This window comes from Nothobranchius furzeri, chromosome 12 (assembly GCF_043380555.1).
Source record: "Nothobranchius furzeri strain GRZ-AD chromosome 12, NfurGRZ-RIMD1, whole genome shotgun sequence".
Lineage (NCBI taxonomy): Eukaryota > Metazoa > Chordata > Actinopteri > Cyprinodontiformes > Nothobranchiidae > Nothobranchius > Nothobranchius furzeri.
Window position 1 is genome coordinate 30,091,539 of NC_091752.1, and position 14,559 is coordinate 30,106,097.

The 14,559-nt window shown below is 39.8% G+C and overlaps 1 protein-coding gene across 2 annotated transcripts in view; it reads left to right on the forward strand.

The window, feature by feature from the left end:
• Positions 1-14,559, forward strand: part of grid1a (glutamate receptor, ionotropic, delta 1a) — a 424,695-nt gene that overhangs the window by 328,727 nt on the left and 81,409 nt on the right. For both annotated transcript variants that reach the window (XM_015944768.3, XM_015944767.3), the window contains exon 5: positions 12,010-12,063. In XM_015944768.3, coding sequence (XP_015800254.3) covers positions 12,010-12,063 — 54 coding nt within the window. The remainder of the gene's footprint in view (positions 1-12,009; positions 12,064-14,559) is intronic.

Below are 14,559 nucleotides of genomic sequence, written 5' to 3' on the forward strand. Positions count from 1 at the left end.
GGTAATAAGTTTCCTCTGTGTTAATTATCTTAGGTTATTGCATCCATCAGCTGTGCAATAAAAATTCAATCGCGAATGTCATTAAGGATCCACAACATAAATTCCCCACAGGTGCAGAGGTTTAGTTTACTTTTAGCACCCCACCAAGGGCACCCTGGAGAAATGGAGAGTAATTCATCTTCTGCTCTGACATGTCTTTCTTAAAAGTGTTCTTTGATGTCTTGTTAAAATCTTAAGTTTGGATTTTGTTCCTACCAATGCTGCAATCTTAGTTTGTTTCCTTCAGTGTACTGTCATCTGTATGTGCTAGCACATTACAGCTCTCTTTGTTGCCTATTCTCGCTAAAATGTTGAGTTTCCACTTAATAAACTTGGGAAACAATAACGCGATGAGCCTTATCACCTCTAAACAATTTTGATTATGAATTCAGTTTGACACGACTGACTATTAAGCTTTTGGTATTTGTATTTTTTTTTAATAAAAAGAGCTAAATATCTGAAGCATGAAATGGGAACTGCAGTGTGTTGATTGTATTCTACAGAACATCTAACTAAGCCAATAAAATGCTAGGAAATAACGTGAGGTTTCAAATGGATCAAACATTTCATGGAATTAGCTTCAGGGAAGCATTAGGGGAACATAAGATTCTGTTTGAGCTCATTTTGTCACCTCGTAACAATACATCAAAATACTCATTATTCTAATGGGCTAAATCCAAACAAAGGTTGCACGCTGCATTGTTTGAAATATGGAAATTGCTCAAAAGTCTCCCCTCGACATTTGCATCCTGCTCAGGAAGCTTTTCAACCGTCTATGCTACTCAAAAACGTTGAGTTTTAATCCTGTTTGTGATCCGCTGCCACAGTCCTTATATAACATTAGAGCCGACAATAAGTGCAGCAGCCTACAGGAACTTATCCCGTGGGAATTAATGAAGAGCCACTTCATGTATTCACAAACCTATAACACAGATGTGATTGTAGCATCTGCTGTGACATGTTATAATAAAGCGTCTCTACTTGCTTTGACCAAATGTTTGCTTTTAGAAGAGATAGTCTGGCAATAAAAGCATCAATTCAGTAACGAGGAAACCATAACCTGTTCCACAACCCATGATTATTCTGATGATGCAGTTTGTATTTTTCGCAACACTCCACAAATGCATAAACATGTTCAATCAGAGCAAGAGGAAGTGGTGATCATGTGTACATTTTGCTAAAATAACCAATATATTCAAACACCTCAGTGCAGCCATGAGCCCTAATTTAAGGTTTTCCTAATTCTACTTAATGTAGGAAGGTTAATGTGCCAACTGGTGCATCTCTTGTAGGAACATTGAGCATTCGGCTCATGTCGATGGCGTTGGCATGTGGGAGGCTAACTACATGCAGGGAGAAGCTAGCAGCCTTGGTGCAATGGCAGATGGGAGTCATGATTCGTTTTCAATGTGACTCAGGTGTGCTGTCGTCCTGTGAGCGCTGCCTGGTCTTGAAAACAGACTTCCTGTAAGGTCAGAAGAGTCTTATTCAGATGTGGCGTTACTGTTATGTATCCATCAGCTGTATCTTTTGAGCACCAACAGGCAAGGTTCTGATTTTAAAAATGCATTAAAATCTGCTTTTATACTTGAAAGGGTCTACACCTACAAAATAAAGCAAGTACAATGTGGCAATGGGGCAAACTAAGTGGTGCGAAGGTGTGTTTCCATAGTAACAGTGTCTAAGATGGGGTTGAAGGGACTATTGTGAATCTTTTATGACAAATCTCATTACTTCTTCCTGGCCTTTAACTTTTTTTTAGATACCACCACAGAAAGAATGGAAGCTGTGATGGATACTAAAGTCCTTCCATTGTCCACTTTTCAAATGATTGCCAGGAATTTGTGAACTCCCTAAACAAATGGAAAGCTTTTGGTTGCTATGCACCCAAACCTGACCTCAAATTTCAAGTGAATGGCTGTGAAAAAAAAATTCTTGTGTTGCTTTTGAAATCTAATTCTGAACACGAAGAGAAGAAGAAGAAGAAAATATCATTTCTATGGCGCCTCTCAAGATAAAAATCACGAGGCGCTTCACAAAAACAAAAAAAATGTAAAAATAAAAAAAATAATTTAGAAAATGTTTAAAAATATATTTAAAATGAGCAAAAATAGGCAATTGGGATTTAAAAGAAAAAAATGTTAAGAAAGAGAGAGAGAGAACAGGAAAGAGGGAAATCAGTGGATCCTGAGGAAGGTGGAATAGGTGGGGAGAGCAGAATAAAGAGAGAGTGGTGAAGAAGGTCATACAAAAGCCAGCTTGAACAAGTGAGTCTTCAGCTGTTTTTTAAAGGAGACCACTGAGTCCACTGATCTCAGGCTCAGGGGGAGAGAGTTCCAGAGTCTGGGGGCCACAGCAGCAAATGATCTGTCACCTTTGGTCTTTAGCCTGGTGTGCTGCACAACCAGTAGGCTTTGATCACTGGACCTCAGGGACCTGCTGGGGGTGTAGGGACTAAGAACCTCCCCAATGTAAGATGGTGCTTGTCCATGTAAGGCCCTATAGACCAGAACCAGGATCTTGAAATGAACCCTGAAGTTGACTGGCAGCCAGTGAAGCGGGAGGAGAAGCGGGGTGATGTGGGTGTGTTCGGAGGACTTGGTCAGAAGCCGAGCACAGGCATTCTGAACCACCTGTAGACGGTTCAGGGAGGTTCTGCTCAGACACGTGAAAAAAGAGTTACAGTAGTCTAAGCGTGAGGAGAGGATGAAGAGAGTGTGAGAGAGGGATTTCAGACAAACAACTTTGATTACTGGCTGGGCTGTTTAAAAAGTGAAATTACAATTTTATGTGCATGAATGGAAAGTGATCATTTGGAAATTAAAAAAAAGACATGATGGATTTAGAATGCTATTTGAAATCCTGAAAATCTGCAAAGGTTGATTGTTTTTAGTTCATCATATAAGGTTAGACCAATGACTGTATAAAAAAGAAGGACAATCCTCACCCATAGCTTTATGTGGGACTTTTTCTGAAACCAAATGGGCAGTTCCCACCACGGCAATTTTGGTCATGTAATTTGTGTCAATGTTACTGCCAAATCCAAGAATGGGCAAAAAGATGGAGCTGAGAGTGAGGCTATGAGGGTGGGAGCAAATAACTGACAACAATCAAACTCTGAACCAATGAAGCTACGAGCTAACCTTACGCTAACACGGAGCTAGGAGCCAACGGGGGTAGCCAACCGATGTCAAAGGAAGTTTTTGCATACCTCTAGCCAGAGAAACACTGTTGAGCGACTCAAAAAGTGAAGCACGCATCAACTTAAAGAGCTGCAGTGTTTCTGTGGTCTGCCTCAGAGAGTTCCACGGGCAGCCAGGACAACTACAGCCTCGCATGGGAGCCAGGCGACGCCGAGCGGCTGCGTGGCTCAGATGCCCCGAGAGAAAGTAGCAGCTGGCCACGCGCCTGGCTCGGCTGTGTCTGGGAGGCTGCGGCAGATTCATGTAGCTCTGGTCACAGGGCTGTCGCTGCCCGAAGGGACAGACACGGTACAGAAACTAGGTAATCCTCAATTCTGCAGAGGCGACCTTGCGGATCTCTGACCACGGTGGACCAGCAGAGCTTGTCTTGGCCATCTAACTTATCTCGAGTTTTGGTACCCAGCCAGCCCGACCAACACATTTCAACCCATTTTTGACCAAGCAGTGTTAAATGCACAGCATCCCCCTAGCGCTAGCTCTGACGCTCGTGCTACCTGTCAATCAAATCAATATTTTTATCATTTCAAGCATTGAATTACACCTCAGCAGAAGAGTTGCAAAACAAGTCACCCCCCTCAGAGTTGTCATGAATGTAAACTAGATCTATTAAATGCTTTTTGAACCAGGCTGTAAACATGTTTATTTTTGATGTGAAATTTGCCTTTTTAACATGAGAGTCAATGAGGATTTGCTCACTTCTGGTGCCAGCTCCTAGTGGATGAGGGTGGAACTGCAATTTTTGGCACTTCCATGTTGGCTTCAGGTCTGGTGTCCTCGGGTTCTCCTCTGGGTTAGACGAGGGTTTAACATGGTCAGTATTGTTTAATCTGGGACATTTGCTTCCACCTCAGGGTCAATTTTTGCTTTTTAACTTTACAGGTGGTACAAAATAAAGTAATTGTTATTCAAAGCTTTATTAGCATTGCAAAAAAATTCTTTAGTTTCAATTTAAACTCTACAATAAGCTGTGGATTAACCTGAAACTGTAATGGGAGTGTGCTATGAAACTGGTTTTCCTCCACAAAGATGAATTCCTCAGTTAGACGGGACCAGGTTTTGTGAACTGAAGTAAAAAAATACATGTAGAAAATGCCACATTAAAAAACCATAAGCCACTTTGAGCTATTGATCAAAGAGGTTAGAATTATTTCAGTTAGTTTCAAGACTAGTTTGTCATAAATGGATGTTGTTTTCAGTTACAGGATGAAAAATGTTGCAGAGTTAATGGAATAAAACCCCCCATCTTTATTTCCCATTACTGTTTATTATTTAATCAACAACAAATGTTTTAATTATTGTAGGTGGAACAACGGGATCAGCCAAACATTTGTTCTTGTATTTTATACTTTGCTGCGCACTTTCATCAGAAAGATGCAGTGGGACATAAAGCGAAGTTTATCTGTCGTTTTCCCACTCCATGCCATACCATACCATACCATACCATACCATACCATACCATGCCATGCCATGCCATGCCATGCCATACCATGCCATGCCATGCCATGCCAACTTTATTTATAAAGCACATTTAAAAATGGCATGGCAGCCGACCAAAGTGCTTTACAGAATAAAAAATAAAAACACAACATAAAAACAAAACACAGAACTCATTACCCCGTAGAGATCTGTTAAACAGTGTTGCACTGGAGCTTAAAGTGACGATCCTTGGTATAATACTGCACTGAAAAGCAGTTTGAATGATCTAATATTTTTTTATCTGTGTAGCAGTGGCAACCATTTTCTGTGGTACTTGGCAGATGTAATGTTTTCAGCATCTTGGATGTGACAACCTCACATCTCTCTACAGTTCTTTTGTGCATTTTGGCAGCGATTTTTCTTTTTCTGACTGTTTTTCTTGTAATTTCAAAGTAACTCAAATATATGACGTAAAAAGTGAGTTCTCTTAATGTCATGCCGTGTGCTGCAAGACTTAATTTTTCTGTTTGATTCAAAGTATTTTTCACGTGGTCAGCTATATTTTTGAGCATTTTTATGACACAAAATGAATGTGAGACTTTATTTTATTTGTAAACATTAAATGCACACATTTCCTCCCATTTGGGATGATTTAGTTGTATGTTTTACATAAAACAATAATGCTTCATGAAAGTAAATCTTGTTTTGTTATGGGTTTCTTTAAGTCTTACGGAGTTGGCAGCAGTTGCCAGTTTCATATATAACACAATGTAGCTTGATACGACAATGCTGAAAGAAACACTACACTACACACACACACACACACACACACACACACACACACACACACACACACACACACACGTTGTTTCCACATCCTTCTAACTGCAATTTTTTCCAAGCCCTCTCTCTCTGGCTGTCACAATTTGAAATTGGAGCCGACGTACTCTTGCTGCCTTTGTGGCGTTGCTACTGTATGAGAACATGCCGGGGGTATTTTGCCTCTCTGATCAGAGATCTTCTGTCACCAGACTTTGGCACATATCAACTGTATGAATGTTCCTCAGATGTAACTCCAGGCAGTTGTTATTCCTCCTTCATAAAAACCACATTGCTCTCCAGACTAGAATGATTACATCATCTCGTGAACTGAACAGACAATTAAAAAAATGTGTAAGCGCAGACGCACACAGCTAAACTCTTCCTAGATGTTAACTGAATGTGTCATAGTAAATAGATTTTCTAGACTTTGGTGTAATACATGTTAGGTGTAGAGGAAAACTGTATTTTGTTAAACTAAAATGAGACTAAATGAGTGTAATGGGCTGTAAAAGGAAATATAATGTTAAGAACTGTGGGGTTTTGTGGGAATTAAACAGTGTTTTTTTATGTAAAGGGTACAGTTTTTGACAGAATAAAATTTTTATGTGGTTTTTATGAAAAGGTCATAAACAACTAATTCCTCATTAAATAACCTCAGTTTAAAGAAACAGATTTGTTTTGACCAGACTGACAAGCTAACCACTAGCTTGTAGGCGTGTTCTATATTGGCCTCTTTACTATCACTTATATCTGATATAGTATAACTCTTAAATTCTGACACCAATAAAAAACATTACCAAAGTATGTGGGTTCCCCCCTCATTAAATACAATGATAATTAAAAAAAAACTAAATTAATTGAGGTAACTAACATCACATAAGCATCTCCAATCGCCCATGCTTACCTTCTCAGTTGTAGAGTATCCGCCCTGGGATTGGGAGATCGGGGTTCAAATTCGGTCGGGTAATACCAAAAATCCTAAAAATGGGACCAAATGCCTTCCTGCTTGACGCTGCAGAGTTGTAATTTCACCAAAGTTTGATGATGACGAGTGGGAGTTTATAATGTTAAACATCATCTGTGTAAAATATAACTACTTCAATTTCAGTTAGGCTGTTTTTGGCCAAACAAACAAATCTCTTAAACTAGTGGTTCCCAAACCTTTTATCCATTAAGACCCCCTTGACTGTATCCAGGACAAACAACTCCTAATTGTGTACACATTATAAAGTGATTATTTACAAATTTTCTTCAGACATACATATTTTTAACTCTTATACAGAGTTTTGATTCTACTATTGGGATACGACAAAGATGTTTTATAAATGTGATTTAACCTGGTAACCTCACAACCTCAGCACAGACATTACATGTAGGGAACCACTGCCCTGAACTAAAACCCGGATCTGTCATATTTTGACATGTTGAGTGAGAGGAGAAGTATCTGAAGAGTCTGATGTGTAATATGTGCATGGTATGTCAAAGCTGTGTCATTAAGAGTAAAAACTAGCTGTTAGCTTGTCCATCTGGTGAGAACAATCTCCTCTTTCTGAAAATGAAAGCTGCTTAAAACAGGTAAGATACTGATTATTCATGATCTTTTAAACCCACTTCTAAATAACTGGACTTTGTTTTTAACCCATAACAGACGTCTCTGTAATACAAATGACCTCATGCTCGGCTAAATATGATGTAATCTCACACTAGGAAGAGATGTGACCTAATTATGTGCCACTGACAGATGGAGGTGAAAGAAATCTTGCAACACTGAGCCGTAATTAACTCAGTTTAACCTATTGCATGACACACCAACTCGTAATCACCCTGCCGTTTACAGCCTCCTAACTTTTCCACCTCAAAGAGAGAAACAACATATGACAAAGTGTAAGTTTTCACCACGTGTCAGCTCAATTATGTGTTTGTTACATCACTCCAGAGGTAGAACATCTGCTTGCAAACATCATTTAGCTTATGAAGACTCATTTCCAGAGTGTGTAAAGTTGCCAGTGTTTAGCTGTGTTGTGAAATGATGTGGAACATCTCCAGCGCCGTCTTGTATTGTGCCAAAAGCTTCAATAAAACAATGTTACCCAGCTGGTTGTGCACACATTAACCAACTCACCACAGCACTTGACTCCTCCATTATGCTATCTGACTGATTTTGTCTGGAAGAATGAATTCAGCTCAAGGAACTGTCATCTCTGTAATATCTGGGTTAGATCTCCAAGGCAGACACTAGTTCTTGTTGTCAGAAATCATCCACACCCAGTAAGAGGACAATATCCACGGGTGGATGGAATCATCACAGCTAATACGTTCTTACTGACATTTTCTTCTCATTAATGATCATTTCTGTTTTGTGGTCTTTTCTGGGGCAGAACAAACCGAAAAGGCAAGGTGAGGCAGCTTTATTTATATAGCACATTTCACATGCAGAGAAAACTCTATGTGCTTTCCATTAGCAAAAATAGCAAGAACGTTTACATCCACATAGCAGTACAATTAAAAAACACAAATTCATTTCAGATTTAAGAAAATGAAAGGGTGAGCAATTACAGTGCAGAAGGTGCAGCATAAGAAACGGTCATAAGGAAGATGATTGCATCTGTGCAGCATAGTAGCTAAAAACTGCTTCACCCTGTTTGGTTCTGACCTGGGGTTCTACCAGCGGACTGCTTCACAAGGATCTCAGAGCCCTGCTGGGCGTATTTACAGGAAGGAGATCATTCATGTATTTAAGTGATTTGAGAGATTTATAAACTAGTAGAAGCACTTTGAAGTTGATTCTGTAGTTAACTTGTAACCAGTCTAGAGCAGGGCTATTCCATTCCGGATCTCGAGGGCCAGTGTCCAGCAGGTTTTAGTTTTAACCCTGCTTGAACGCACCTGATTTCCATCAGCAGGGGATTAACAGGCTTCTGCAGAGCCTGATGAACTGCTGCAGGTGATTAAACCACTGAATCTAGTGATGGAGCAGAGAAAACGCTGAAACGTCCATGGATAGCAGCCCCCGGGGCCCGGAATTGAATACCCCTGGTGTAGAGATTTAAGACCAGTATTTGCTCGGTTCTCTTGGTTCTTTAAGACTCTAGCAGCAGCATTCTGAATAAGCTGCAGTTGCTTCACAGCTTTTTTGGAAAGACCAGTCAAAAGACGATTGCAATAGTCCAGCCTGCTGGAGATGAACACATGAATAAGATTAAAAAGCAGTTCTTATTCTTCCTTAGCTAAATACGATTTCACCTCAAAATTCTACCCGTGCACACCAAAATGTTCTTTCCTACAAGATAATCATTTTCAATGTGAAAGCTGAAAACTATGTCCCTGCACTCAGAGGGACTTGTACAAAAATATGTTACTCCTACGTGAGCCCTCCTCTCAGGCTTTTTGGTTTGCTTTGAAATGACCCTGTCAACATTTCTAAATACTAGAATGTTGCTGCTGTAGTAGCCTGGAAAACACAGCACATGGTGACTTTATATGACTTCTACACATCAAGGGGTCTGACACTGCATTAATGTACCAAACATCATTTTTATACAGTCGTCCTGTGTTTGCTTTTATTTGAGTAACAATAGATGGGATACGCAAATTTTAGTCCTGAACTGTAGATGCCATTGATTCATGCTGGATGTCCTACCTTCTTTTGCATCCTTCTTGCTCAGTTTTGGTTGTTGGTTTACAGAAAAGAAATATCTTGTGAAATTTTGACTTTAGCACAAGGACCTATAGCTTCATTACATCTGACCAATCAGAACGTTCTGGTGGAAGGGTGTGTTAAAAGGATGGTGCAGATTAAACATGATGTTAGAATACAACAGCTGAACTGGATAAACATATATATTATATATTTTTTAAAGTTCAGTTTTGTAGAAATAACTGTGTTTAGTCTTTATTTACCAAAGAGGGGAAAGCACAAAATCCCATTTATTCACAGCTTCATTTTGTTCATTTTTCTTTCACCATGGCCACTACAGCTCAGCCTTGAACAGAACCTTCCTTTTTCTCATGCATGTTCAGATGCTCGTCAGTGTGTTGTGGCTGAAACTAAAGCAGCTGCACTGCTCCTTTATAATAATTGTTTTCATTAAATAATGATGTGCGGAAGCTGCTTTCTCAGCTTAGAATTTATTCTTAAAATTAGCTTACTTCTTCATTCTTAGTCAAGTTTAGGTCTGAAATGAAAAGAAAACAGTAAGATTGAGAACCGAGGGTTGAAATCTCAACTAGAAAAGGGTGGGATGTCAATCTGCCTTAGAGGGGCAAGATCCTAAGCCTGTAAGAGGAAATGTAGGCACAATATATGATACAATCTTACAGTTGGTACTATTCAGATGTCATTTTATTGTAAATATGAATTATTTTTGTCAGCCTGTGTTTATAGCCAGAAATTAAATGGTCTGTCAACCCCACCTCCAGCAGCCTGAGCTCCACCCAATCATTACATAACCCACAAAGCATCATGGGCCACCACAAAGCAACCTCCAGGGGAGGTGGATTTCAGGTCTGCTAGCTTCATGGGGAGGAGAAAAGCCTGATGATGCATTTAGTTTCATTCTTCTAACTGCAGGTTTTTCCTCAGAATCAGAAAACTTGCAGATGAGACAGAAAGCAGCAAAAAACCAATCTGAATAATGCAGCAGAAATCATGAGTCATCAGACCAGACTACATTTTCCCAATCTTCTATTGTCCAAATTTGGTGAGCCTGTGCAAATTGTAGCCTCAGTTTCCTATTTTTAGCAGACAGGAGTATACTGGACTCTGGATGTTTTCCCTTTTCGGACCACTCTCTGTAAACGCTAGAGATGGTTGTGCTTGACGGTCCCAGAAGATCAAAGTTTCTGAAATACTCAAACCAGCCCGTCTGGCACCAACAACCGTGCCATGTTCAAAGTCACTTAAATCACCTTTCTTCCCCATTCTGAAGCTCGGTTTGAACTGCAACAGTTCGTCTTGAGCGTATCAACATGCCTGAATGCACTCAGTTGCCACCATGTGATTGGCTGATTATTCATTTGTATTAATGAGCTGTTGGACAGGTGTACCCAGTAAAGTGGCCAGTGACTGTAGAGTTCACATGCTCATGTGGGGGTTATGTGGCGCACTGAGGCTGATGGAAGAGGGAGCTTCTAACAAGTTTTGGGTTCCACCAGTGGTGAGGGAGACCTGGAGGCAGACCCAGAACTTCCTAGAGTGAGTGTATGTCTTCTCTGGTCTGGAAACAGTTTAGGATCCTCCAGGAAGAGTCGGACAGGGATGTCTAAACTCCTCTCCTGCATCTGTTACCGTGGAAAATAGACAATGTATGGCTAGATGCCTTGAACTCAACTGAACTCAAGGCCCTCTTCTGTGTTTCTGCTTCTAAATCTGAATCCATTTTTTACTAGCCCATCCTTAATTATCACAGCTAATACAAGTACACACAGTACAGTGACTCAAACTGGTTCACTACTGTAGATCTAGTGTTCGAAGCAGGTCTGTTCAATGGCCACTAAAAAAAGCCATTTTCATTTTCACTTTCCGTTAAATCTTTTATAAAATAGTTTATTTTGGCCATGTTTCTGGTGGATGCTGATTCTCTGGTAGCTCTGTGTTATACAAGTTCTTGTTTCATAGTTAACAATAAACAGCAGAACATTTTCATTGTTTTGTGACCATAGGTGGAGAGCTCAGCTGATGAAATTTAGACTTTTCACGACATGCAAACATTACTTAAGACACCATATTTTAGGTATGAGGATTTGTACGTGACAGATTCAGATTGTTTGCAGTTTGCGTGATAATACAGGTAGTCATGATGCTTTAAAAGTGGGACTACATCACCTGTTTTTTCTGTATTCTTACACATCTTGGAAACCCGATTACAGTCTGCTCTCTGTCACATCTACTTTTTCTAAAGGGTTAGATGTGGGGATTAGGGAAATCTGATTCTCACAGACACACTTGTCCTGTAATGAAAAGCTTGAATGTTGGCTGTGTAAGTGTGTATCTGGGGTTAGATTTTATGCTGAAAATGCTATTACAGCAGAGCAACAGGGTGAAAGAAAGCATTAATGCATTAATATTTGTAGTGGGTCGTCCGTGAATTTAGATGTTTAAGTTGAAGCATGAGCAGAGCTAAAATTGTCCTAAATCAGCTTTTGTGCTAATATTAAGATTTTTACTTCTATAACTATTTCCAGCAGCTATAATGCAGCTCTGAACCCATTTCCAAAACAGTTTTGATCTTGGTCACACCCTCCTGCATCTAATCAACACAACCATCCTCACACAATAAAACCTAATGACCAATGACACCTCAAGAATGGAAGGAGGGATACTCACAGGTAGTTTCTGCTCGTTAAGAAACAATAGACAGCTTGACCCTCCCATAGTCATGTATGACAAAGCTCCTCGGATGAGATATAAAACGTCTTCAAGGAACCAAAGAAGTCCAGTTGCCTTCATTTGAACCCATTTGGATTTCAACTAATTATCACATTTAATTCTAAATAGCTTATTTTATCTGTTTTTCATTTCTCTCTACAGGCTGTAGAAACCAACCTGGCATCCAAGGACAGTCACTGGGTGTACGCGAATGAGGTGAGGCCAAACACAAACACACATTAGCCTATTTTACACATGTAACATTAATGCCTTCATCAATCTTTTAAAGTGACTGCATTCAGTAGCGCAAACACTGACCACTTGTTCTGTAATGTTCCTCACGCTTCATTGAGACATTCACGAGAGAGCGACGGAGCAGGCCGCTGTGCACCAAACTGTATTAACATACATGCTTGATTTGATAGTAAATCAAGTGAGGTATGTAGATATGGTTGATCACTGCTGCCATGCTCCTCAGTACAATGTGTGACACAGTCAAAACAATTCATAACAGCTTCTGAAATGAAGACTGTGTAAATTCTAGCGGCAGTATTTGGAGGTAGCTGGAAATTCTCCTTTTACATGTCTTTAAGTCTACTGGACAGTCCGTGTCATTGAAGTGAAAGGAAATCCTTTTCTATTTACTTCAAAGTGCATTTTATTTTTGTCTAAAAAAGGACAAAAACGGGTCATAACTGAGGGGGATTTGGTGCAGTTGTGTTTCTGCACCACAGTTTATTTTTCCTTTTGAGCAGCTAATCTCAAAAGTTGTCACTGTGGACATGTCCACCTTTGTGAATGCAACGGTTTTGATTTGTTCCTTGTCGAAGGCGATAAATCTGGTCGGATTTCTGTCACAAAACATCAAAAAGAAGCATATGATGTTTGTGTCTGAAAATATTGGTCATCACAAACATGTTACCCTAAATGCTTCATGTTGTGCTGGAAGCAGTTGTTTTTATCTTGTTTCAATCAGACTAAATTACCAATTTTGGGCTCTACATGAAACACTAAAAATGTTCAGAAACATTGGATTTCTACCATTTAAAGGAGAAATATTAAGCAAAACTCTCCTTTTGCATCATTTTGTGCTACCATGGGAATCTCTACTGCCTCTTTAAAACCTTCCAAATGTGAACAAAAACCTGTCGGACCATTTTCTGTCAGTGTTTGGTCGACTTGGCGGATGCTTCCTTTTGCTCATCAGCCAAGCCTAATGTACGAAGTTATAATTCATTCAGTTTTAAGCTTTGATTCACACATCAAATCCATCTTTTGGTCCTGTTTCTTTCACATAAGAAACATCTCAAAACTCGGTAAAGTGGTTTCAACTGCACATCTAGAAAACATAACTCTTGCTTTTGTCTCATTGCATGTTTGGACTACTGTAATGCTGTTTTTACTGGTCTGAATAAATCATTCCACTTGCGCCTTCAAGCCATAGCAGCCAGACCCCTAACCAAATCCAACATTGTGCTCACCTACTGAGTTGTGAACGGCCAGGCACCTGACTACCTACCATAGCTTTTATCCCCACATCCTACCTGACGCAACCTTCAGCCCACACATCAAAACCTGCTAGCTGTTCCACATACACTGGACTAAAAACTAAGGGAGACAGAGCCTTTCTGGCTCCCAGACTGTAGAACAGTTGGCCCATGAAACATCTCTCAGGCTTTGTGAAGGTTTTCCAAACAAACATTTGAAAACTACTCATTCAACCAAGCCTTCTCTGATTAAATGTGTGTTAACTTTTGGTTTTGCATACACTTTTATCTTTACCGCTGTTTTTATCCTGTAATATTTTCCTTTTCATGACTTTGATAATGCTTTTTTCTACTTTTGTTTCTACATTTTCCTTGTTTGATATTTTAGAGATGGAGCTCCTCCATGTTCACACCTTTATTTTTTCAGTTTTTACTTATGTTGTGCAGTACTTTGTGATCAAACTATAAGCAAAATGTACTCTGTAAATTCACTTGACTAAATTACTTACTTGATTTCAGGATTTGCAATCCTAAAATGAGCTATGTCAAAAAGTCCCTGTTTGTGAGGAACCATGGATCCGCTGATCTCAGTCAAAGACTGAGTGTATGGCTGAATGGTGTTCGACAGATAGGATGGAGCCAATGAGTTTAATGCTTTAAACACAAATAAAAGGATCTTAAATTGGATCATGAACAAGATCAGGAGCTAGTGCAGAGATTCCAGAACTGGTGTGATGTGGTCCGATCAGAGCGCACCAAGAAACGCGCTGCAGCATCTTGCACCAGTTGCAAGCATTCCAGGGTGGCCGGTGAAATCCCATAAAGCAACTCATCACAGTAGTCCAGAACGCGGCCTGCTGAGGTCATTTGTTTTGTGCTGAGGCAGGTAAAGATTTAACAGTAGCCCTCGAGAACTGGAGTTGGTGACCAGTGATCTAAACCAAGGAAAACGTGTATAGTTCCAGGACAGATTTTAGCTTAATATTTAATGTTCATACATTGAATTTACGTTAATAATGTTTCTAATTGGCTGTAAATAGTTATTGTTTTTTAAGCACTAGGGTTGAGTGGGGGAGTAGGTGGGACTTATTCAGCTTCAAACAAGAGAACAATCTGATACCAAAAACACAACATGGCAGGCCTGTGAACGGGTATGTTTGTTCCACTTTTCCACAACAGCAGGAGACGGCGATGCCTTGTTACATACATGTCGATGCTCTGTACC